The sequence below is a fragment of the Haliotis rufescens genome, unplaced genomic scaffold (assembly GCF_023055435.1).
Source record: "Haliotis rufescens isolate VD_foot unplaced genomic scaffold, xgHalRufe1.0.p SCAF_5, whole genome shotgun sequence".
Classification (NCBI taxonomy): Eukaryota; Metazoa; Mollusca; class Gastropoda; order Lepetellida; family Haliotidae; genus Haliotis; species Haliotis rufescens.
The window spans coordinates 22,887,268-22,912,956 of NW_025964223.1; the positions used below are offsets into that span (position 1 = coordinate 22,887,268).

General features: G+C 37.9%; 1 protein-coding gene across 4 annotated transcripts in view; it reads left to right on the forward strand.

Annotated features, from left to right (window-relative positions):
* Positions 1–25,689, forward strand: part of LOC124111740 (phosphatidylinositol phosphatase PTPRQ-like) — a 247,471-nt gene that overhangs the window by 13,418 nt on the left and 208,364 nt on the right. For 2 of the 4 annotated variants that reach the window (XM_048384535.1, XM_048384537.1), the window contains exons 4-26: positions 968–1,104; positions 1,596–1,718; positions 2,138–2,201; positions 2,861–3,036; positions 3,246–3,441; positions 5,390–5,526; positions 6,018–6,140; positions 6,560–6,623; positions 7,924–8,099; positions 8,309–8,504; positions 10,453–10,589; positions 11,089–11,211; positions 11,631–11,694; positions 12,980–13,155; positions 13,365–13,560; positions 15,509–15,645; positions 16,120–16,242; positions 16,666–16,729; positions 17,372–17,547; positions 17,757–17,952; positions 18,919–19,092; positions 19,796–19,930; positions 20,418–20,554. In XM_048384535.1, the coding sequence (XP_048240492.1) occupies positions 968–1,104; positions 1,596–1,718; positions 2,138–2,201; positions 2,861–3,036; positions 3,246–3,441; positions 5,390–5,526; positions 6,018–6,140; positions 6,560–6,623; positions 7,924–8,099; positions 8,309–8,504; positions 10,453–10,589; positions 11,089–11,211; positions 11,631–11,694; positions 12,980–13,155; positions 13,365–13,560; positions 15,509–15,645; positions 16,120–16,242; positions 16,666–16,729; positions 17,372–17,547; positions 17,757–17,952; positions 18,919–19,092; positions 19,796–19,930; positions 20,418–20,554 (3,230 nt within the window). Of the gene's footprint in view, positions 1–967; positions 1,105–1,595; positions 1,719–2,137; positions 2,202–2,860; positions 3,037–3,245; positions 3,442–5,389; positions 5,527–6,017; positions 6,141–6,559; positions 6,624–7,923; positions 8,100–8,308; positions 8,505–10,452; positions 10,590–11,088; positions 11,212–11,630; positions 11,695–12,979; positions 13,156–13,364; positions 13,561–15,508; positions 15,646–16,119; positions 16,243–16,665; positions 16,730–17,371; positions 17,548–17,756; positions 17,953–18,918; positions 19,093–19,795; positions 19,931–20,417; positions 20,555–21,044; positions 21,168–21,683; positions 21,748–22,009; positions 22,186–22,432; positions 22,629–23,666; positions 23,841–25,689 lie in introns of all 4 variants that reach the window. The other 2 variants (XM_048384536.1, XM_048384534.1) reach the window with 2 other exon arrangements.

A 25,689-nucleotide genomic window follows, 5' to 3' on the forward strand; every position in this document is an offset into this window, starting at 1 on the left:
CATTTGCCCCGAGATATATCAGATATACTGCTGGCGGGAAAAAAGAAGTTTATTAATTCTTTCATTATACTAGTATTTTAGCACGTGGCCGGGGATGAAGTGGATAGCATTATCATGATGAAGTGGTTCTGCAATATGCGAGACTGCTACATATATAATGTTGAAGATTAGTGCGTGATATGATCCTGTTATAGTGGGTCCTTATCAGATATTCATCTGCATATTGATCATATTCAAGGCAAATTTACGAATGTTGAAATCGTTTTCTCCTGTCGAAACTAAATATATGTCTTAATAAAATCCATTGTCAATGCAGTATGTATGTGAAGGGCCTACTTAATTTTTAGTCGTATCTTTCATCCGTAACGGGTTGAAACAGTCGTGGCAGGTTTAGAACTCCATTGTTATATAGATATCACGTGTATTCCGCACTGACATTACAATGACAAGTCCCAGTTTTAACCAAGGTTTAATTCTGCCTCTGGAGGAGAGACGTTGTCGTATCGATTTAGCAATCTAACGGCCGGAGCAAGAGCGTGATATAGGCAATTATAAAATATACTGTGTCAAAATATGATTGTTGTATCACCATAACCTTTGTTGTTCAGTTCAAGCTGCCGATGTTAAATGTTCGGGGTAGAATGAACTTCCCTTATCTTTATGTACTATAGGATGTCATATATCCTTTTGTTATTGATCAATTCTCTCTAATACGTTTTTCACTACCTGTCTGTGACTCCTTTTCGGAATGTTCTAAGAGAGCTTATACCTATTTGACCCATATTCCCATGTTTAATATATGCGTTCCAAAATAGTATGCCAAAGAAGTCGGTACTGTATTTGTAACATAATTTCATTACGTTTTCAGACAACGATAGTTTAAGGACAATCAAGACACAATACACAATTATCGACAGTATTCTTAAATGCGCCCTTAAATCTTGACAAGGAAATGTTTCATTCATAGTTCCTGGAAAGGTAGAACATCTTCACATCGATCACATACAAGACAATTTTACGAGTGTGGAAGTCTTCTTCTCCTGTCCAAACGAAACAGAAAGACACGGCGACATAAAATACTACATACTGTCGTATGAAGCTCAGGTATGTCTCATTAAAGATAAAAATGTGATCATTATACTTGAACAGAGTTGTATTACTTTAATTACAAAAAAGTGTACGAATAACCAATGACTACTTTAAGTTTACTCAAGCTCAAACCTGCCTAGATAACAGAAAATGCGTTGCCGTGCATCATGATCAGGTATAGATATACCACACATACATATACGCACGCACGCACGAACGCACGCACGCAAGCACGCACGCGCATACAAGCACACACAGAAACATGGTGGTGGTCTTCCACTTTAAGTTTACAGTGTTTCGGCGACTATTTTCAGACTAGTAACGATTTGATAACGTTTGTAATGTTTTGGTCAAATCTAATTTTTAAGTGTATACTTTCGTTTGCCCGGCAGTTTATATACACAGTTAGGAAGGAAGATTTAGGAATAGGGTGGATATGTATGATGAGTACATATGCATTGAATACATTGTATATCGAGTATGATTATTCCGTTACATTTTGACAGCGAGAACATAACCACAACGTGACAGAAAATCCCCAAGGATTAAACATTTCAGCTGAACCTGAGTCGAACTGTAACTACTCACGGGTTGTACCCATCACAGCACAAGTACACTACATGTTCTCGGTGAGTTAGGGTAAACTGTGTGTACAAAGAAGGCTCACTATTGTATGTTCTCGTATGTAAATCATCCCGTTCCCCTTTAATACCAAAGCACTAAATATCTCAGATGATTCCATACACTTGTGTTGTAAACAAAGTCCAAATTTATCAAAGAAAGGTAGTTAAAGCCTAAGGTAAATACCAACTTTTAGGATTGGTACTTGTTATTTACGATATTCATTTGAAGTAAGCGGAACACTACATTATCCTCTTCAATTTCAGGTTGTAGCATAAGATTCTTTTGCTGGGAATGTAGCAAATGTCAACTTCAGTATAAGCTTTTCAATACAGTTCGTGTGAGGCACGGTAAGAGTGAAACGTGATGTACTTATTCCGTAACTTACCCTCACCGCAAACTCTTGACGAACTTGATTTGATTACAGGTCCGTGCATATAACAAATACAATGGAACCGTTTCTGAAAAGAATTATACCACGCTTACTGGAGGTATGTTTAACTGTTCCATGGATGTGTCATATGTAAATATTTGATTACACTGTGCTCGTAATAGTTTTGAAGTGAATGGTCAACTTATGGTTAGGTTTGTTCAATTATCGCATTGAGTGAGTGAGATCGGCTGAACACCGATTTGTCAACACGTCAGAGTAATTTATGAGGGAAGCCCAAAATAACATGCTGACATTCCAACAAAGAGTTGTCTACACAACATGCTTAACTTCTGTGTGTTCAATTATAACAGACCTCCAAAAATCTCCGAACAAATTAAATACAAACGTACCATGGTATACGTATGCAGTTCGAATGTCTTCATATCACAATACGACTACAGTATCTAATATATATGTATCTCATGTTCATGTACGTCCTGCTTTCAAATCCCATTTCATCATCATATTGTCAAGAGCCTTGACCGACAGGAACCACCTATTCGTTTAACTATTTTAACAGCCTCAGGTAAAGATTGGCCATCTCACAATGCGCATGAAATATTACCAGATTGAATCTGCACTGTTTACGCACCTGTTGTAGTAGGGAACGAGGATGTGCGAAAGGACTGGGGGTATATGCCGGATATCTATTTGCGTCATATGTATTTGCATAACATGAATGTAGACCGGTCTGAACTACTATGTTCGTTTTCCTAGCGTCCGGCCCTGTGGCTAGTTTGGATGTACTGAGTACAACGGCAGATTCCATCACTATACAGTGGACCAGGCCATCACTTCCAAATGGCAACATCCTTTGGTATCTGATAAACGTTACATCGGACGGCAAACATGAAAGAGTTATAAATGTGACCTGTGACCAGCCTGAGGGCGGCGTGAGTACAACCACCAGTTACTCTTTTTCATTTTCTGACCGTTACATTATGATAAAGATACATTCATCATGGAAATACATGATTGTCTTTTGGTTATTGAAGCACATTTGTCTTCCACAAAAAGATATGGTCTGCAGAAGTGAACGAAAACGAAATATCTACACACTAACAGGACAATCACAATCATGGATATATATTTCATGTTACAGGGCAAACCGAACTGTAAAGAAACGGACACTTCAAACACGGAGAGTGCTCTTGTTGTCAACCAAGACAGAAATGAGCTCTATTACTACAACATTGAAACCTTACAATCCTACACTAACTACACAATAGCAATATCGTGTGTCAACATAAACGGAACAGGGGTGGAGAGGAACATCACATTTCAAACCAACATGACCGGTACGTGTGATGGAGTTAATGTTCATTCTACAATGACACTGCTTAAGTTTGATTGATCAAAATGTGATTAACATTAAGTATCTAATACAAATCAGATGCATCACAATTTACAAGCCTTTTCACATTCAAAGCATTTGTGAGAAAACGTCGGCCTGACGATGGCAAGCCTACATAGTGATGCATATATCAATGACTGCCAATAACCCATAAGAACTCTACACGTTCGACATAGAAACAACAACGTATCAAACATTACAAAATCTCTTTCAGAACACGCATGTGACGTTTTTCACCATATGTGACGCCTCCCCCTTTTGTAATGTTCTAAGATAGCTGAACTATTTGACATATTTGCCAAAGTTCAACTACGCATTCCAAAAGAGTATTCTAAAGCATTTGGTATTGCATATATATTACAATTACATTATCCCAACAATGTGGTATTATTATAACCCAGCATACTTGGGAAATCCTTTGATTAATATTCTGTGAAAACATATTATAGTTTTAGAAAAAGGTATCAGAGTATCTCTTCTTTTGTGACGGGTGACACCGGTGGCGCAGGATACCCTCACCTTTTCGCGAACACCTTGTATCATCACTATGTGATTCATAAACACAAGCTCATGATATAATCGGAATCTAACAATAGACTCTGCTCTTAGCAGAGATTTCGCTGGATTATGGAAAGGGTTTTGTCGCTTTTATTTAAATCTGTTGTATCGTAAAGGCTCACGATTGTGTGTATATATTTAATAATTTATTCATAAATGTAAATGTATTATCCGTTTTTAATAATTCACTTGTTTATGAAAATACTAGCACCATGCATTTGCCCCGAGATATATCAGATATATTGCAAATCTGCGGCTGTAAACTCTGGCGGAAAAAAAGAAGTTTATAAATTCTTTCATTATACTGGTATTTTAGCGCGTACCTGGGAATGAAGTGGATAGCATTATCATGATGAAGTGGTTCTGCAATATGCGAGACTGGCACATATATGATGTTGAAGATCAGTGCGTGATATGATCCTGTTATAGTGGGTCCTTATCAGAGATTCATCTTCATATTGATCATATTCAAGGCAAATTTACGAATGTTGAAATCGTTTTCTCCTGTCCAAACTAAACATATTTCATAATAAAATCCATTGTCAATGCAGTATGTATATACTACTCAAAACAAGTTAAAGAACACCCACAATCTAAAGGATGTGTGTTGCAATACCCACCAGCCAAGACAGATTTACTGTAGTCTTATGGAAAATGTGGGTGTTCTTTAACTTCTTTTGAGTAGTATATGTGAAGGGCCTTCTTAATGTTTAGTCGTGTCTTTCATCCGTAATTGGTTGAAACAGTCATGGTAGGTTTAAAACTCCATTGTTATATAGATATCACGTGTATTCCGCAGTGACGTTACAATGACAATTCCCAGTTTTAACCAAGGTTTAACTCTGCCTCTGGAGGAGAGACGTTGTCATATCTGTTTAGCAATCTAATGGCCGAAGCAAGAGCGTGATATAGGCAATTATAAAATATACTGTGTCAAAATATGATTGTTGTATCACCATAACCTTTGTTGTTCAGTTCAAGCTGCCGATGTTAAATGTTCGGGGTAGAATGAACTTCCCTTATCTTTATGTACTATAGGATGTCATATATCCTTTTGTTATTGATCAATTCTCTCTAATACGTTTTTCACTACCTGTCTGTGACTCCTTTTCGGAATGTTCTAAGAGAGCTTATACCTATTTGACCCATATTCCCATGTTTAATATATGCGTTCCAAAATAGTATGCCAAAGAAGTCGGTACTGTATTTGTAACATAATTTCATTACGTTTTCAGACAACGATAGTTTAAGGACAATCAAGACACAATACACAATTATCGACAGTATTCTTAAATGCGCCCTTAAATCTTGACAAGGAAATGTTTCATTCATAGTTCCTGGAAAGGTAGAACATCTTCACATCGAACACATACAAGACAATTTTACGAGTGTGGAAGTCTTCTTCTCCTGTCCAAACGAAACAGAAAGACACGGCGACATAAAATACTACATACTGTCGTATGAAGCTCAGGTATGTCCCATTAAAGATAAAAATGTGATCATTATACTTGAACAGAGTTGTATTACTTTAATTACAAAAAAGTGTACGAATAACCAATGACTACTTTAAGTTTACTCAAGCTCAAACCTGCCTAGATAACAGAAAATGCGTTGCCGTGCATCATGATCAGGTATAGATATACCACACATACATATACGCACGCACGCACGAACGCACGCACGCAAGCACGCACGCGCATACAAGCACACACAGAAACATGGTGGTGGTCTTCCACTTTAAGTTTACAGTGTTTCGGCGACTATTTTCAGACTAGTAACGATTTGATAACGTTTGTAATGTTTTGGTCAAATCTAATTTTTAAGTGTATACTTTCGTTTGCCCGGCAGTTTATATACACAGTTAGGAAGGAAGATTTAGGAATAGGGTGGATATGTATGATGAGTACATATGCATTGAATACATTGTATATCGAGTATGATTATTCCGTTACATTTTGACAGCGAGAACATAACCACAACGTGACAGAAAATCCCCAAGGATTAAACATTTCAGCTGAACCTGAGTCGAACTGTAACTACTCACGGGTTGTACCCATCACAGCACAAGTAGACTACAGGTTCTCGGTGAGTTAGGGTAAACTGTGTGTACAAAGAAGGCTCACTATTGTATGTTCTCGTATGTAAATCATCCCGTTCCCCTTTAATACCAAAGCACTAAATATCTCAGATGATTCCATACACTTGTGTTGTAAACAAAGTCCAAATTTATCAAAGAAAGGTAGTTAAATATTAAGGTAAATACCAACTTGTAAGATTGGTACTTGTTATTTACGATATTCATTTGAAGTAAGCGGAACACTACATTATCCTCTTCAATTTCAGGTTGTAGCATAAGATTCTTTTGCTGGGAATGTAGCAAATGTCAACTTCAGTATAAGCTTTTCAATACAGTTCGTGTGAGGCACGGTAAGAGTGAAACGTGATGTACTTATTCCGTAACTTACCTTCACCACAAACTCTTGACGAACTTGATTTGATTACAGGTCCGTGCATATAGCAAATACAATGGAACCGTTTCTGAAAAGAATTATACCACGCTTACTGGAGGTATGTTTAACTGTTCCATGGATGTGTCATATGTAAATATTTGATTACACTGTGCTCGTAATAGTTTTGAAGTGAATGGTCAACTTATGGTTAGGTTTGTTCAATTATCGCATTGAGTGAGTGAGATCGGCTGAACACCGATTTGTCAACATGTCAGAGTAATTTATGAGGGAAGCCCAAAATAACATGCTGACATTCCAACAAAGAGTTGTCTACACGGCATGCTTAACTTCTGTGTGTTCAATTATAACAGACCTCCAAAAGTCTCCGAACAAATTAAATACAAACGTACCATGGTATACGTATGCAGTTCAAATGTCTTCATATCACCATACGACTCCTGTATCTAATATATATGTATCTCATGTTCATGTACGTCCTGCTTTCAAATCCCCTTTCATCATCATATTGTCAAGAGCCGTGACCGACAGGAACCACCTATTCGTTTAACTATTTTAACAGCCTCAGGTAAAGATTGGCCCTCTCACAATGCGCATGAAATATTACCAGATTGAATCTGCACTGTTTACGCACCTGTTGTAGTAGAGAACGAGGATGTGCGAAAGGACTGGGGGTATATGCCGGATATCTATTTGCGTCATATGTATTTGCATAACATGAATTCTGAAAAGAATTATACCACGCTTACTGGAGGTATGTTTAACTGTTCCATGGATGTGTCATATGTAAATATTTGATTACACTGTGCTCGTAATAGTTTTGAAGTGACTTATGGTTAGGTTTGTTCAATTATCGCATTGAGTGAGTGAGATCGGCTGAACACCGCTTTTGTCAACATGTCAGAGTAATTTATGAGGGAAGCCCCAAATAACATTTTGACATTCCAACAAAGGGGTGTCTACACAACATGCTTAACTTCTGTGTGTTTAATTATAACAGACCTCCAAAAATCTCCGAACAAATTAAATACAAACATACCACGGTATGCATTTCAAATGTCTTCATATCACAATACGACTCCAGTATCTAATATATATGTATCTCATGTTCATGTACGTCCTGCTTTCTAATCCTCTTTCATCATCATATTGTCAAGAGCCGTGACCGACAGGAACCACCTATTCGTTTAACTACTTTAACAGCTTCAGGTAAAGTTTAGCCCTCTCCCAATGCGCATGAAATATTACCAGATTGAATCTGCACTGTTTACGCACCTGTTGTAGTAGAGAACGTGGATGTGCGAAAGGACTGGGGGTATATGCCGGATATCTATTTGCGTCATATCTATTTGCATAACATGAATGTAGACCGGTCTGAACTACTATGTTCGTTTTCCTAGCGTCCGGCCCTGTGGCTAGTTTGGATGTACTGAGTACAACGGCAGATTCCATCAGTATACAGTGGACCAGGCCATCACTTCCAAATGGCAACATCCTTTGGTATCTGATAAACGTTACATCGGACGGCAAACATGAAAGAGTTATAAATGTGACCTGTGACCAGCCTGAGGGCGGCGTGAGTACAACCACCAGTTACTCTTTTTCATTTTCTGACCGTTACATTATGATAAAGATACATTCATCATGGAAATACATGATTGTCTTTTGGTTATTGAAGCACATTTGTCTTCCACAAAAAGATATGGTCTGCAGAAGTGAACGAAAACGAAATATCTTAACACTAACAGGACAATTACAATCATGGATATATATTTCATGTTACAGGGCAAACCGAACTGTAAAGAAACGGACACTTCAAACACGGAGAGTGCTCCTGTTGTCAACCAAGACAGAAATGAGCAGTGTGACTACAACATTACAGGCTTAGAATCCTACACTAACTACACAATAGTAATATCCTGTGTCAACATAAACGGAACAGGGGTGGAGAGGAACATCACATTTCAAACCAACATGACCGGTACGTGTGATGGAGTTAATGTTCATTCTACAATGACACTGCTTAAGTTTGATTGATCAAAATGTGATTAACATTAAGTATTTAATACAAATCAGATGAATCACAATTTACAAGCCTTTTCACATTCAAAGCATTTGTGAGAAAACGTCGGCCTGACGATGGCAAGCCTACATAGTGATGCATATATCAATGACTGCCAATAACCCATAAGAACTCTACACGTTCGACATAGAAACAACAACGTATCAAACATTACAAAATCTTTTTCAGAACACGCATGTGACGTTTTTCACCATATGTGACCCCTCCCCCTTTTGTAATGTTCTAAGATAGCTGAACTATTTGACATATTTGCCAAAGTTCAACTACGCATTCCAAAAGAGTATTCTAAAGCATTTGGTATTGCATATATATTACAAATACAGTATCCCAACAATGTGGTATTATTATAACCCAGCATACTTGGGAAATCCTTTGATTAATATTCTGTGAAAACATATTATAGTTTTAGAAAAAGGTATCAGAGTATCTCTTCTTTTGTGACGGGTGACACCGGTGGCGCAGGATACCCTCACCTTTTCGCGAACACCTTGTATCATCACTATGTGATTCATAAACACATGCTCATGATATAATCGGAATTCTAACAATAGACTCTGCTCTTAGCAGAGATTTCGCTGGATTATGGAAAGGGCTTTGTCGCTTTTATTTAAATCTGTTGTATCGTAAAGGCTCACGATTGTGTGTATATATTTAATAATTTATTCATAAATGTAAATGTATTATTCCGTTTTTAATAATTCACTTGTTTATGAAAATACTAGCACCATGCATTTGCCCCGAGATATATCAGATATATTGCAAATCTGCGGCTGTAAACTCTGGCGGAAAAAAAGAAGTTTATTAATTCTTTCATTATACTGGTATTTTAGCGCGTACCCGGGAATGAAGTGGATAGCATTATCATGATGAAGTGGTTCTGCAATATGCGAGACTGGCACATATATGATGTTGAAGATCAGTGCGTGATATGATCCTGTTATAGTGGGTCCTTATCAGAGATTCATCTTCATATTGATCATATTCAAGGCAAATTTACGAATGTTGAAATCGTTTTCTCCTGTCCAAACTAAACATATTTCATAATAAAATCCATTGTCAATGCAGTATGTATACTACTCAAAACAAGTTAAAGAACACCCACAATCTAAAGGATGTGTGTTGCAATACCCACCAGCCAAGACAGATTTACTGTAGTCTTAAGGAAAATGTGGGTGTTCTTTAACTTCTTTTGAGTAGTATATGTGAAGGGCCTTCTTAATGTTTAGTCGTGTCTTTCATCCGTAATGGGTTGAAACAGTCATGGTAGGTTTAAAACTCCATTGTTATATAGATATCACGTGTATTCCGCAGTGACGTTACAATGACAATTCCCAGTTTTAACCAAGGTTTAACTCTGCCTCTGGAGGAGAGACGTTGTCATATCTGTTTAGCAATCTAATGGCCGAAGCAAGAGCGTGATATAGGCAATTATAAAATATACTGTGTCAAAATATGATTGTTGTATCACCATAACCTTTGTTGTTCAGTTCAAGCTGCCGATGTTAAATGTTCGGGGTAGAATGAACTTCCCTTATCTTTATGTACTGTAGGATGTCATATATCCTTTTGTTATTGATCAATTCTCTCTTATACGTTTTTCACTACCTGTCTGTGACTCCTTTTCGGAATGTTCTAAGAGAGCTTATACCTATTTGACCCATATTCCCATGTTTAATATATGCGTTCCAAAATAGTATGCCAAAGAAGTCGGTACTGTATTTGTAACATAATTTCATTACGTTTTCAGACAACGATAGTTTAAGGACAATCAAGACACAATTCACAATTATCGACAGTATTCTTATATGCGCCCTTAAATCTTGACAAGGAAATGTTTCATTCATAGTTCCTGGAATGGTAGAAAATCTTCACATCGAACACATACAAGACAATTTTACGAGTGTGGAAGTCTTCTTCTCCTGTCCAAACGAAACAGAAAGACACGGCGACATAAAATACTACATACTGTCGTATGAAGCTCAGGTATGTCCCATTAAAGATAAAAATGTGATCATTATACTTGAACAGATTTGTATTACTTTAATTACAAAAAGTGTACGAATAACCAATGACTACTTTAAGTTTACTCAAGCTCAAACCTGCCTAGATAACAGAAAATGCGTTGCCGTGCATCATGATCAGGTATAGATATACCACACATACATATACGCACGCACAAACGCACGCACGCACGCACGCACGCACGCACGCGCATACAAGCACACACAGAAACATGGTGGTGGTCTTCCACTTTAAGTTTACAGTGTTTCGGCGACTATTTTCAGACTAGTAACGATTTGATAAGTAAACGTTTGTAATGTTTTGGTCAAATCTAATTTTTAAGTGTATACTTTCGTTTGCCCGGCAGATTATATACACAGTTAGGAAGGAAGATTTAGGAATAGGGTGGATATGTATGATGAGTACATATGCATTGAATACATTGTATATCGAGTATGATTATTCCGTTACATTTTGACAGCGAGGACATAACCACAACGTGACAGAAAATCCCCAAGGATTAAACATTTCAGCTGAACCTGAGTCGAACTGTAACTACTCACGGGTTGTACCCATCACAGCACAAGTACACTACATGTTCTCGGTGAGTTAGGGTAAACTGTGTGTACAAAGAAGGCTCACTATTGTATGTTCTCGAATGTAAATCATCCCGTTCCCCTTTAATACTAAAGCACTAAATATCTCAGATGATTCCATACACTTGTGTTGTAAACAAAGTCTAAATTTATCAAAGAAAGGTAGTTAAATATTAAGGTAAATACCAACTTGTAGGATGGGTACTTGTTATTTACGATATTCATTTGAAGTAAGCGGAACACTACATTATCCTCTTCAATTTCAGGTTGTAGCATAAGATTCTTTTGCTGGGAATGTAGCAAATGTCAACTTCAGTATAAGCTTTTCAATACAGTTCGTGTGAGGCACGGTAAGAGTGAAACGTGATGTACTTATTCCGTAACTTACCTTCACCACAAACTCTTGACGAACTTGATTTGATTACAGGTCCGTGCATATAACAAATACAATGGAACCGTTTCTGAAAAGAATTATACCACGCTTACTGGAGGTATGTTTAACTGTTCCATGGATGTGTCATATGTAAATATTTGATTACACTGTGCTCGTAATAGTTTTGAAGTGAATGGTCAACTTATGGTTAGGTTTGTTCAATTATCGCATTGAGTGAGTGAGATCGGCTGAACACCGATTTGTCAACATGTCAGAGTAATTTATGAGGGAAGCCCAAAATAACATGCTGACATTCCATCAAAGAGTTGTCTACACGGCATGCTTAACTTCTGTGTGTTCAATTATAACAGACCTCCAAAAGTCTCCGAACAAATTAAATACAAACGTACCGTGGTATACGTATGCAGTTCAAATGTCTTCACATCACCATACGACTCCAGTATCTAATATATATGTATCTCATGTTCATGTACGTCCTGCTTCCAAATCCCCTTTCATCATCATATTGTCAAGAGCCGTGACCGACAGGAACCACCTATTCGTTTAACTATTTTAACAGCCTCAGGTAAAGATTGGCCCTCTCACAATGCGCATGAAATATTACCAGATTGAATCTGCACTGTTTACGCACCTGTTGTAGTAGAGAACGAGGATGTGCGAAAGGACTGGGGGTATATGCCGGATATCTATTTGCGTCATATGAATTTGCATAACATGAATTCTGAAAAGAATTATACCACGCTTACTGGAGGTATGTTTAACTGTTCCATGGATGTGTCATATGTAAATATTTGATTACACTGTGCTCGTAATAGTTTTGAAATGACTTATGGTTAGGTTTGTTCAATTATCGCATTGAGTGAGTGAGATCGGCTGAACACCGCTTTTGTCAACATGTCAGAGTAATTTATGAGGGAAGCCCAAAATAACATTTTGACATTCCAACAAAGGGGTGTCTACACAACATGCTTAACTTCTGTGTGTTTAATTATAACAGACCTCCAAAAATCTCCGAACAAATTAAATACAAACATACCACGGTATGCAGTTCAAATGTCTTCATATCACAATACGACTCCAGTATCTAATATATATGTATCTCATGTTCATGTACGTCCTGCTTTCTAATCCTCTTTCATCATCATATTGTCAAGAGCCGTGACCGACAGGAACCACCTATTCGTTTAACTACTTTAACAGCTTCAGGTAAAGATTAGCCCTCTCCCAATGCGCATGAAATATTACCGGATTGAATCTGCACTGTTTACGCACCTGTTGTAGTAGAGAACGAGGATGTGCGAAAGGACTGGGGGTATATGCCGGATATCTATTTGCATAACATGAATGTAGACCGGTCTGAACTACTATGTTCGTTTTCCTAGCGTCCGGCCCTGTGGCTAGTTTGGATGTACTGAGTACAACGGCAGATTCCATCAGTATACAGTGGACCAGGCCATCACTTCCAAATGGCAACATCCTTTGGTATCTGATAAACGTTACATCGGACGGCAAACATGAAAGAGTTATAAATGTGACCTGTGACCAGCCTGAGGGCGGCGTGAGTACAACCACCAGTTACTCTTTTTCATTTTCTGACCGTTACATTATGATAAAGATACATTCATCATGGAAATACATGATTGTCTTTTGGTTATTGAAGCACATTTGTCTTCCACAAAAAGATATGGTCTGCAGAAGTGAACGAAAACGAAATATCTTAACACTAACAGGACAATTACAATCATGGATATATATTTCATGTTACAGGGCAAACCGAACTGTAAAGAAACGGACACTTCAAACACGGAGAGTGCTCCTGTTGTCAACCAAGACAGAAATGAGCAGTGTGACTACAACATTACAGGCTTAGAATCCTACACTAACTACACAATAGTAATATCCTGTGTCAACATAAACGGAACAGGGGTGGAGAGGAACATCACATTTCAAACCAACATGACCGGTACGTGTGATGGAGTTAAAGTTCATTCTACAATGACACTGCTTAAGTTTGATTGATCAAAATGTGATTAACATTAAGTATCTAATACAAATCAGATGCATCACAATTTACAAGCCTTTTCACATTCAAAGCATTTGTGAGAAAACGTCGGCCTGACGATGGCAAGCCTACATAGTGATGCATATATCAATGACTGCCAATAACCCATAAGAACTCTACACGTTCGACATAGAGACAACAACGTATCAAACATTACAAAATCTTTTTCAGAACACGCATGTGACGTTTTTCACCATATGTGACGCCTCCCCCTTTTGTAATGTTCTAAGATAGCTGAACTATTTGACATATTTGCCAAAGTTCAACTACGCATTCCAAAAGAGTATTCTAAAGCATTTGGTATTGCATATATATTACAAATACATTATCCCAACAATGTGGTATTATTATAACCCAGCATACTTGGGAAATCCTTTGATTAATATTCTGTGAAAACATATTATAGTTTTAGAAAAAAAGTATCAGAGTATCTCTTCTTTTGTGACGGGTGACACCGGTGGCGCAGGATACCCTCACCTTTTCGCGAACACCTGGTATCATCACTATGTGATTCATAAACACATGCTCATGATATAATCGGAATCTAACAATCGACTCTGCTCTTAGCAGAGATTTCGCTGGATTATGGAAAGGGTTTTGTCGCTTTTATTTAAATCTGTTGTATCGTAAAGGCTCACGATTGTGTGTATATATTTAATAATTTATTCATAAATGTAAATGTATTATTCCTTTTTTAATAATTCACTTGTTTATGAAAATACTAGCACCATGCATTTGCCCCGAGATATATCAGATATATTGCAAATCTGCGGCTGTAAATTCTGGCGGAAAAAAAGAAGTTTATTAATTTTTTCATTATACTGGTATTTTAGCGCGTACCCGGGAATGAAGTGGATAGCATTACCATGATGAAGTGGTTCTGCAATATGCGAGACTGGCACATATATGATGTTGAAGATCAGTGCGTGATATGATCCTGTTATAGTGGGTCCTTATCAGAGATTCATCTTCATATTGATCATATTCAAGGCAAATTTACGAATGTTGAATTCGTTTTCTCCTGTCCAAACTAAACATATTTCATAATAAAATCCATTGTCAATGCAGTATGTATACTACTCAGAACAAGTTAAAGAACACCCACAATCTAAAGGATGTGTGTTGCAATACCCACCAGCCAAGACAGATTTACTGTAGTCTTAAGGAAAATGTGGGTGTTCTTTAACTTCTTTTGAGTAGTATATGTGAAGGGCCTATTTAATGTTTAGTCGTGTCTTTCATCCGTAATTGGTTGAAACAGTCATGGTAGGTTTAAAACTCCATTGTTATATAGATATCACGTGTATTCCGCAGTGACGTTACAATGACAATTCCCAGTTTTAACCAAGGTTTAACTCTGCCTCTGAAGGAGAGACGTTGTCATATCTGTTTAGCAATCTAATGGCCGAAGCAAGAGCGTGATATAGGCAATTATAAAATATACTGTGTCAAAATATGATTGTTGTATCACCATAACCTTTGTTGTTCAGTTCAAGCTGCCGATGTTAAATGTTCGGGGTAGAATGAACTTCCCTTATCTTTATGTACTATAGGATGTCATATATCCTTTTGTTATTGATCAATTCTCTCTAATACGTTTTTCACTACCTGTCTGTGACTCCTTTTCGGAATGTTCTAAGAGAGCTTATACCTATTTGACCCATATTCCCATGTTTAATATATGCGTTCCAAAATAGTATGCCAAAGAAGTCGGTACTGTATTTGTAACATAATTTCATTACGTTTTCAGACAACGATAGTTTAAGGACAATCAAGACACAAAACACAATCATCGACAGTATTCTTAAATGCGCCCTTAAATCTTGACAAGGAAATGTTTCATTCATAGTTCCTGGAATGGTAGAAAATCTTCACATCGATCACATACAAGACAATTTTACGAGTGTGGAAGTCTTCTTCTCCTGTCCAAACGAAACAGAAAGACACGGCGACATAAAATACTACATACTGTCGTATGAAGCTCAGGTATGTTTCATTAAAGATAAAAATGTGATCATTATACTTGAACAGAGTTGTATTACTTTAATTACAAAAAAGTGTACGAATAACCAATGACTACTTTAAGTTTACTCAAGCTCAAACCTGCCTAGATAACAGAAAATGCGTTGCGGTGCATCATGATCAGGTATAGATATACCACACATACATATACGCACGCACGCACGCACGCACGCGCATACAAGCACACACAGAAACATGGTGGTGGTCTTCCACTTTAAGTTTACAGTGTTTCGGCGACTATTTTCAGACTAGTAACGATTTGATAACGTTTGTAATGTTTTGGTCAAATCTAATTTTTAAGTGTATACTTTCGTTTGCCCGGCAGTTTATATACACAGTTAGGAAGGAGATTTAGGAATAGGGTGGATATGTATGATGAGTACATATGCATTGAATACAATGTATATCGAGTATGATTATTCCGTTACATTTTGACAGCGAGACCATAACCACAACGTGACAGAAAATCCCCAAGGATTAAACATTTCAGCTGAACCTGAGTCGAACTGTAACTACTCACGGGTTGTACCCATCACAGCACAAGTAGACTACAGGTTCTCGGTGAGTTAGGGTAAACTGTGTGTACAAAGAAGGCTCACTATTGTATGTTCTCGTATGTAAATCATCCCGTTCCCCTTTAATAGCAAAGCACTAAATATCTCAGATGATTCCATACACTTGTGTTGTAAACAAAGTCCAAATTTATCAAAGAAAGGTAGTTAAATCCTAAGGTAAATACCAACTTGTAGGATTGGTACTTGTTATTTACGATATTCATTTGAAGTAAGCGGAACACTACATTATCCTCTTCAATTTCAGGTTGTAGCATAAGATTCTTTTGCTGGGAATGTAGCAAATGTCAACTTCAGTATATTTAAGCTTTTCAATACAGTTCGTGTGAGGCACGGTAAGAGTGAAACGTGATGTACTTATTCCGTAACTTACCTTCACCACAAACTCTTGATGAACTTGATTTGATTACAGGTCCGTGCATATAACAAATACAATGGAACCGTTTCTGAAAAGAATTATACCACGCTTACTGGAGGTATGTTTAACTGTTCCATGGATGTGTCATATGTAAATATTTGATTACACTGTGCTCGTAATAGTTTTGAAGTGACTTATGGTTAGGTTTGTTCAATTATCGTATTGAGTGAGTGAGATCGGCTGAACACCGCTTTTGTCAACACGTCAGAGTAATTTATGAGGGAAGCCCCAAATAACATTTTGACATTCCAACAAAGGGGTGTCTACACAACATGCTTAACTTCTGTGTGTTTAATTATAACAGACCTCCAAAAATCTCCGAACAAATTAAATACAAACATACCACGGTATGCAGTTCAAATGTCTTCATATCACAATACGACTCCAGTATCTAATATATATGTATCTCATGTTCATGTACGTCCTGCTTTCTAACCCTCTTTCATCATCATATTGTCAAGAGCCGTGACCGACAGGAACCACCTATTCGTTTAACTACTTTAACAGCTTCAGGTAAAAATTAGCCCTCTCCCAATGCGCATGTAATATTACCAGAAACTGCACTGTTTACGCACCTGTTGTAGTAGAGAACGAGGATGTGCGAAAGGACTGGGGGTATATGCCGGATATCTATTTGCGTCATATGTATTTGCATAACATGAATGTAGACCGGTCTGAACTACTATGTTCGTTTTCCTAGCGTCCGGCCCTGTGGCTAGTTTGGATGTACTGAGTACAACGGCAGATTCCATCAGTATACAGTGGACCAGGCCATCACTTCCAAATGGCAACATCCTTTGGTATCTGATAAACGTTACATCGGACGGCAAACATGAAAGAGTTATAAATGTGACCTGTGACCAGCCTGAGGGCGGCGTGAGTACAACCACCAGTTACTCTTTTTCATTTTCTGACCGTTACATTATGATAAAGATACATTCATCATGGAAATACATGATTGTCTTTTGGTTATTGAAGCACATTTGTCTTCCACAAAAAGATATGGTCTGCAGAAGTGAACGAAAACGAAATATCTACACACTAACAGGACAATTACAATCATGGATATATATTTCATGTTACAGGGCAAACAGAACTGTAATGCAACGGACACTTCAAACACGAAGAGTGCTCCTGTTGTCAACCAAGACAGAAATGAGCTCTATTACTACAACATTGAAACCTTACAATCCTACACTAACCACACAATAGCAATATCGTGTGTCAACATAAACGGAACAGGGGTGGAGAGGAACATCACAGTTCAAACCAACATGACCGGTACGTGTGATGGAGTTAATGTTCATTCTACAATGACACTGCTTAAGTTTGATTGATCAAAATGTGATTAACATTAAGTATCTAATACAAAATAGATGCATCACAATTTACAAACCTTTTCGCATTCAAAGCATTTGTGAGAAAACGTCGGCCTGACGATAGCAAGCCTACATAGTGAATGGACTGGGCTCATTGTTGGTCATGGATGTTGTGCTGCTGGAGCATGGACGTTGTCGTACAGAAAAACACACACACGTCAACCCACATTCCTTGCAAACGGACAAGAAAGGATGCAAGTAGGTTGTCCCGATGACCCTTCCTTACGCAATATGGAGTGGGGTTCACTCAGTCACAGTGATTCCGCCAAAAAGATAACCGGTCAACCACGAAGTCAGTCAAGAGATCTCAGGTTGACATAGTCGTGACGTTCATTTCGACATCGCAAGACACGACCACCTAATCAAGAAAGTGCAAAGTGAATCGGGACTCATCTGTAATTTGACACGTGGCCGTCGAGCATGGAGCTGCATGTAGACGATTTTTAATCCCCTGACCCGAAAATCGTACTCCAGTAGCCTGATGTACTGAACTCGATTTCGTAGATCTTGGTTTCGAATTAATTGTACAATTGTCGTTGACATGGGACAGCCTGAACGTGGTCGATCGTCATTGTTTTTGGTTGTTGGTACCTGTTCCACAGTCTAATAATCACAGACTGTGAAACATTGAACGTATTGGCCACTGCACACTAGCTGTATTCTGTCTTGACATAAACCTATTCTAACCCGGATCTTCACGTGTTTCTATTTCAGAACACGCACATTTAAGTAAAACATATATTAGTGCCACAAATCTAAAAGATGCAAGTAATGGCGTTTATAACGACTGCCTGGTAGGAAATGTAACTCGCAATGCAGCATGCTTCCAAACATATACACCTGTTAATATCAATAATTTGTTTTGTAGTTCCATTACCACCAAATGGGTTTAGGGCCCTTGTGATCAGCTCGTCGAGTGTGACCCTGTGCTGGACCCCCGCCCACCACCAGGACGGACCCACTACCTACTACATTACAGTAGGGGAAGAAACCAGCATGAACTCACATACCTTCCAAGAGAAAGAGTATGTCACTGTCAGTGGTATGTCTTTTATTGAAGATAACTTGCTTTTATCATAAAATGACAAGACAATTGTTTGTATCCTACCTCGATCACGAAAATTATTTGTTTACATTGAAACGTTGCCGAGGTTTGAAATATGACAAATATGTATCGATGCTTAAAAGAGTGCTGAACATGTTTATTGGTCGTTGATACAGAGATTGAACGAGTAGGCTGAATCTTTGCCGGCGTGTAACGTTTATGGAAAAGGAAAGCAAAAGCGACGGCTCTCGATAGTTGATGTTAAGCATTTGCAATTTGGTCATAGTATTGGCACACTGAGGAGCGCTGGCAGCATATCTCAAGCCATAAACAATTAGAAAGTACCCATAATGTCTGTTTTCATGTAGCACTGACCGGATTCAGTATTCATGCATGGACCTGTCAACCATTGGTAATTACCTTCCTGTTATCAGATCTTAGGATTATCTTCATTCCTTTGACTAATCCATGCCCAGATGTTTATATTCCGGCAAATATTCTAACTATAAATTGTCGTACATATATTTTGTTTACCTTGTTCATAATATATATGAATTAGTCTGTAACCGGAACAAAAAAAAGTAACTTAGCATGCACGTTATTGAACATCATGTAAAACACATCTTGGATTTGATAACTACGTGCGGGTAGGATTGACACACGTTTGTCTACTTTATATTTATACCTTATTTTACATCAGGTTTTTATAACACATCCGCCTTGATTGAGGGTCTCCGGAGTTACTGGAAGTACACCTTCAACATCACAGCAGCTACTCCTGTTGGCAACTCATGTGTCTTGTCTCTGGAAGGAAATGTCCGGACAAATGAATCAGGTATAATAATTGCATAATTCTTGCTAAACCGTACTGATGCTCGTGAGTTTTACCAAAATGATTAACGTCTGAAACTATACCACTTTTGTCTTCCTTCCATAACGAACCTGAAATGTTGTCCAGAGCGACAACTCAGTCTTGCAGATCCACAGCTTTTTTAGTATAAATTCTATTTCATAATTAATACTAACAGAGTTGAAATTAAGTTTCCTTTTAACATACTGCATAACTCAATGTACTGTCACTGCAACTGATATATAATTACATCACTTTTTTACGTAACATTATTTAATAGCAAATAGGGATCTATTTTCGACATAATACATGGCAGTTAACGCGCCGGCCCATGTTAATTGTTTTGTTATCACTTTTTGACAATGATTCATAACCTAATTCTTATGAAAAAGTCGGAACCGAACAATCGACTCTGTTTTTAGCAGATGTTATATTATTACTGTTATCAATTAAGAGCTTGTTTCATTCATAGCTCCTGGAAAGGTAGAAAATCTTCACATCGCTCAGATTCCACACACGTTTACGAGCGTTGAAGTCTTCTTCTCTTGTCCCAAAGAAACAGAAAGACACGGCGACATACAATATTACATACTGTCGTATGATGCTCAGGTATGGTAAATATGTGCTTACGCATAAACATTTTTATGGCTTTAATGACAAGAAAGGGTACGAATGACAGACAACAGATAATATGTTTACATATACTACATACACACCCACACACATTGATGGTAATTGTGATGCATTTCTCTCTCTCTCTCTCTCATACACACACACACACACACACACACACACACACACACACACACACACACACACACACACACACACACACACACACACACACACACACACACACACACACACACACACACACACGAACACACACACACTCTCTCTCTCTCTCTCACACACACACGCGCGCAGTGTGATGGTGATGCATAACGGGTGACTTGTACCGTATATACTTTCTTATGCCCGGCAGTTGATATACACATCTAGGGAGGAAAGTTTCTGAATAGGATTGATATTCGTGATGAGTACATGTGCATTGAAAATAATATCTATTGTGTGTGATTATTCTGTTACATTTTGACAGGGAGAATATAACCACAACGTGACAGAAAATCCCCAAGGGTTAACCATTTCAGCTGAACCTGAGTCGAACTGTAACTACTCACGGGTTGTACCCGTCACAGCACAAGTAGACTACAGGTTCTCGGTGAGTTAGGGTAAACTGTCTGTACAAAGAAGGCTCACTATTGTATGTTCTCGTATGCAAATCATCCCGTTCCCCTTTAATACTTTTATAACCACAATGAACTTAGCACTAAATATCTCAGATGATTCAATACACTTCTCTTGTAAACAAAGCAAAACTACTTTCCGTTGACACTGGATACTTGATAATTGTAGCACTTGTTTAGATGTACATATGTGAAGGGTGGCATCAAAATGAAGCTCAGAAACCAATCTATCAGAAAAAGATAGTTAAATCCTAAGCTATATACCCGCTTGGAGGATGGATACTGGTTGTTTATGATATGTATTTCAAGTTAAGTGAACACTACATCATCCTCTTCAATTTAAGGTTGTAGCATATGATTCCTTTGCTGGGGATGTAGCAAATGTCAGCTTCAGTATCAGCTTTTCCATACAATTCAGAGTAAAACGCGTTGTACGTATTCCTTAACTTACCTCCACTACAAACTAAGTGACAAACTTGATTTGATTACAGGTCCACGCATTCAACAAATACAATGGAACCGTTTCCGAAAAGAATTATACCACGCTTACTGGAGGTAAGTTAAACTGTTCTAAAAATGTGTCATTTGTAAATATTACACCATGTTCATACTTGTTATTAAAGTGAAAGGTCAACTTATGTTTACATTTGTTCAATTAGTGCACTGAGTGAGTGAGTTTGTCTTAACTCTGCTTTGAGTACATACCGGATATCCAATTGTAGTCATTGCATTATAAAACAATATGAAACGAATTAGACATTTTGTTCATAGGTCCATGTCTTATATGTGCATAACACAAATACTTACGTTTCCCTAGAGTCTGGTCCCGTGGCTAGCTTGGTTGTATTGAATACAACGGCATATTCCATCACTATACAGTGGACGAAGCCATCACTTCCAAATGGCAACATCCTTGGGTATCTGATAAACGTTACATCCGGCGACAAACCTGACAGAGTTATAAATGTAACCTGTGACCAGTCTACGGAAGACGTGAGCATAACCACTGGTTACTCTTCCTCGTTTTCTGATCACAAGCCGATGTGAAAGCTCCATTCATTCTGCCTTAATTGAAATACATGTATATCAGTTTTTTTATGGTTATGATTTCACGTTTGTCATCGACAATAAAATGCATAGTATATAGAAGAGAATGGAAGCGTACAATTCTCCACAGTAACAGTAAAATTGCTATGATTCCGTCTGTGGATATTTTTATATGTGTAATTTTATGTTACAGAGAAAGCACGAATGTAAAGCAGTTGACACTACAAATACGAGTAGTGCCGCTGTTTTCAACCAAGACGGAAATAAGCAATATGACTACAATATTACAGCCTTAGAGTCTTATACTGACTACACAATAGTAATATCCTGTGTTAACATAAACGGGACAGGGGAGGAGAGGAACACCTATGTTCAAACAAACATGACTGGTAAGTGTGATGAAGTTAATGTTATTTCTACCATGACACTGACGATACCTTGATTCTGATTGGTAAATCTATGATAAAATCAGGTATCTACTTCCAGAGAACTCGAAGAAGTGCATGTGTGGCTTTGGCATTAAGATACTGTCAGATTTTATCGATAGCACGGAGATGGAAGAGGCAGATTTCCTCGAGTCTCCATGGATAAGCTGGTATCAGTTTATAATTCAAGATCTTTGACAGAGTTAAATAATTTGATACTGGCATCTGCGACGTCACTGCTATCTCTGTTGTGACCTTACCAGCTAGCCTGATGTGAAGTTCAAACCAAGACTGCCCCCGCTTTACTGTTATTGAGTTTCAGCAAGATGGATGACATCTGTGACTTTGCCTTTCACGCCCAATGGAATCTGTTTCGTCGGGTAATCGAGACTGGTTGTTCTCTGGCGTTGTCGTTTTATATATATTTGGAAAGATGGTCCTTGGTGCTGAAGCTCACAGCATTTTCAATTACTTTAGATGAAAATGAATCTTTTGAGAAGTGCTGGAACATTTGTGGGAACTGGCCACTCATCAAGCTTTTGTTAAAAATACTTGTTATTGTCTGGAACAAAACGTCAAGATACATGTTATTATCATTAACGTATTATACTTTTCTTTGGGCCAATGGATCTCCTTCAGGAAAGTAAAACGGCACTTGGTAGATTATCCACTAAATATAGAAAATAGTGGCATATCACCTCATCTCCTGTGGGCTGGATTAAGTCTCCATGAACCAATGCAGGTTAAAGGGGCGACCATGCATTGCTGAGGGCACACACACACATACACACACACACGCGCGCACGCAGGCACGCATGTAGGCACACACACACACGCACGCACACACACATACACACACCAAACAGAGACACACATACACACAGACATATAGATAGATAGATAGATAGATCTTTTACAAGGAGTGACGTTTATAGCGAGAGCCTAGTTTGTATAAGCTATAACCTTCAATATACCCAACCTGTCAATATTTTGTTTTTGTAGTTCCATCACCGCCAAAGGATTTGCAGGCCTTTGCGAACAGATCGTCAAGTGTGACCCTGTTCTGGACCCCCGCCGATCACCAGGACGGACCCACTACCTACTACATTACAGTAGGGGAAGAGAACAGCCTAAACTCACTCACTTTCCAAGAGATAGAGTGTGTCACTGTCACTGGTATGTTTTTTAAATTACGATTGTAGTTTGTTCTTATCATGAAATGACAAGACATATCAGTGTGTAAATAATGTATACAATTTCTTCAAGTAACATTACCACATACTTGCAGCTTATAGGGTTGTTTTTCTAAAGTTTCTAAAAAATGACTGAACATTTATCGTTGATACCAAGATTAGTGAGTGAGTTAATGCTTTACGTCACATCGACAATATTTCAGCCATATCGTGACGAATGATACCAAGATTAAATGAGTCACTTTCCCAGTTACTCTAAATCTCTATACCAGCATTTTATTTTTATTTTTCAATGATGTTGTGATAACCATAGGGACCCCGGTTATTGCCACATGTAATTTAATTATAAGTAGCAGTTTTAAAGAAGAAATGTCTAGGTAGCGTACATGTACATGTAGTTGCGACTAATCTATTGCTTGATTACTTTTACCCCGAAGATTATAACTAGGTTCATGACGCAGGTATGTTGTATACAAACTATTATTGTATGTCTAAATGATATGAACACAACAATGAACTAGAATTATGAAGTGGTCAACAAATAGAAAGTTTGGTTTTGCACATTTGGTTTTATTTCAACATTACGTCCATGTACACTATATTGCATCGGAAGTTACAAGAAAACGTATGTATAATTTCCCTTCGGATTGAATCGACTCATCGACAGCATCTAAAGATTTAAGTGATAACACGCTCCTGCTATACAACTTATAGCACAACCCTAGCACCGACATTTATGAGATTCTTAGTCCAGATTAGATGAGGGGTTGCTACCTCATGATCAGAATCGGGTACACATGCGAGCTTCCTGATACAATTGAAGAGGAAAAGCATTGTTAAGATCCCACACTGAGGGGTGTGTAATTCAGTCGCCTAAAACATGCAAACATGTCATTTTGTTTGTCCACATACCTGTTTAGACATAGGTGAGGTGCCGACTTGGTATACAAAATGACGAGGGCGAAAGCTCAGGCATATTTTAGTTCGATTCTATTATTGCCTATTTTGTCGTATCATATTTTGATAAGTACTTTGTTTCAGAAATTAATGTTAAAATGGAAATTAATGACCTAATACTTGACATCGAGTTTTGAAGGATGGTTGCTCACTGACCACCAACAATATTGTGATGGAAGTGAAAGTTAATGTGACTTTTTGAAGTGGGCAGATCTAGAGCTCTTATGCAAATCGCCAGAAACATTGATTGGAATGCACTTGTAACAGGGAAGATTGAACCGCATCAGCAGATAGACGACTGGTGTTGATTAGAAAACCATGTAACTTGAGTTATGTGTAGGGGACTAGTCTGATAGAATGTTACTAAATTTGACACTAACCCTACATCGGACCCCGCTGCAGCAAGAACATTGTAATTTGTGTATCGTTGTGGCAACGCAGTGTGTTCATTGACTTTTTTGACTGGTTGTTTGTGGTTGTAAACAGTTTGACATCTTTCTTTACAGAATTTGTGAATTTAATGACTCGTGCCATTTAGATATATGTATGACAGCATTTCCCAAGCCATAAACAATTACAAAGTAGTTATTATGTCCATTTACATGTGACAAATATCGCGTTCGGTTTTAATGCTCGGGCCTGTCAATCATCGATAATTTCCTTCCTGTCACCTGATGTTTGGATTATCTTCATTCACTCCGCTAATCTACGAGTCGATACTGATACCTCTACCTATATTCTGTTTACTTTGTTCATGAAGTAGTTGGCAGCCATAACGTAAATGTAACTCAGCATGCATTAAAATGAATATTTTGTATTCGTTACACCCATTTGTCCTCGTCGTATACAACACATCTGGTAAATGATAACTATGT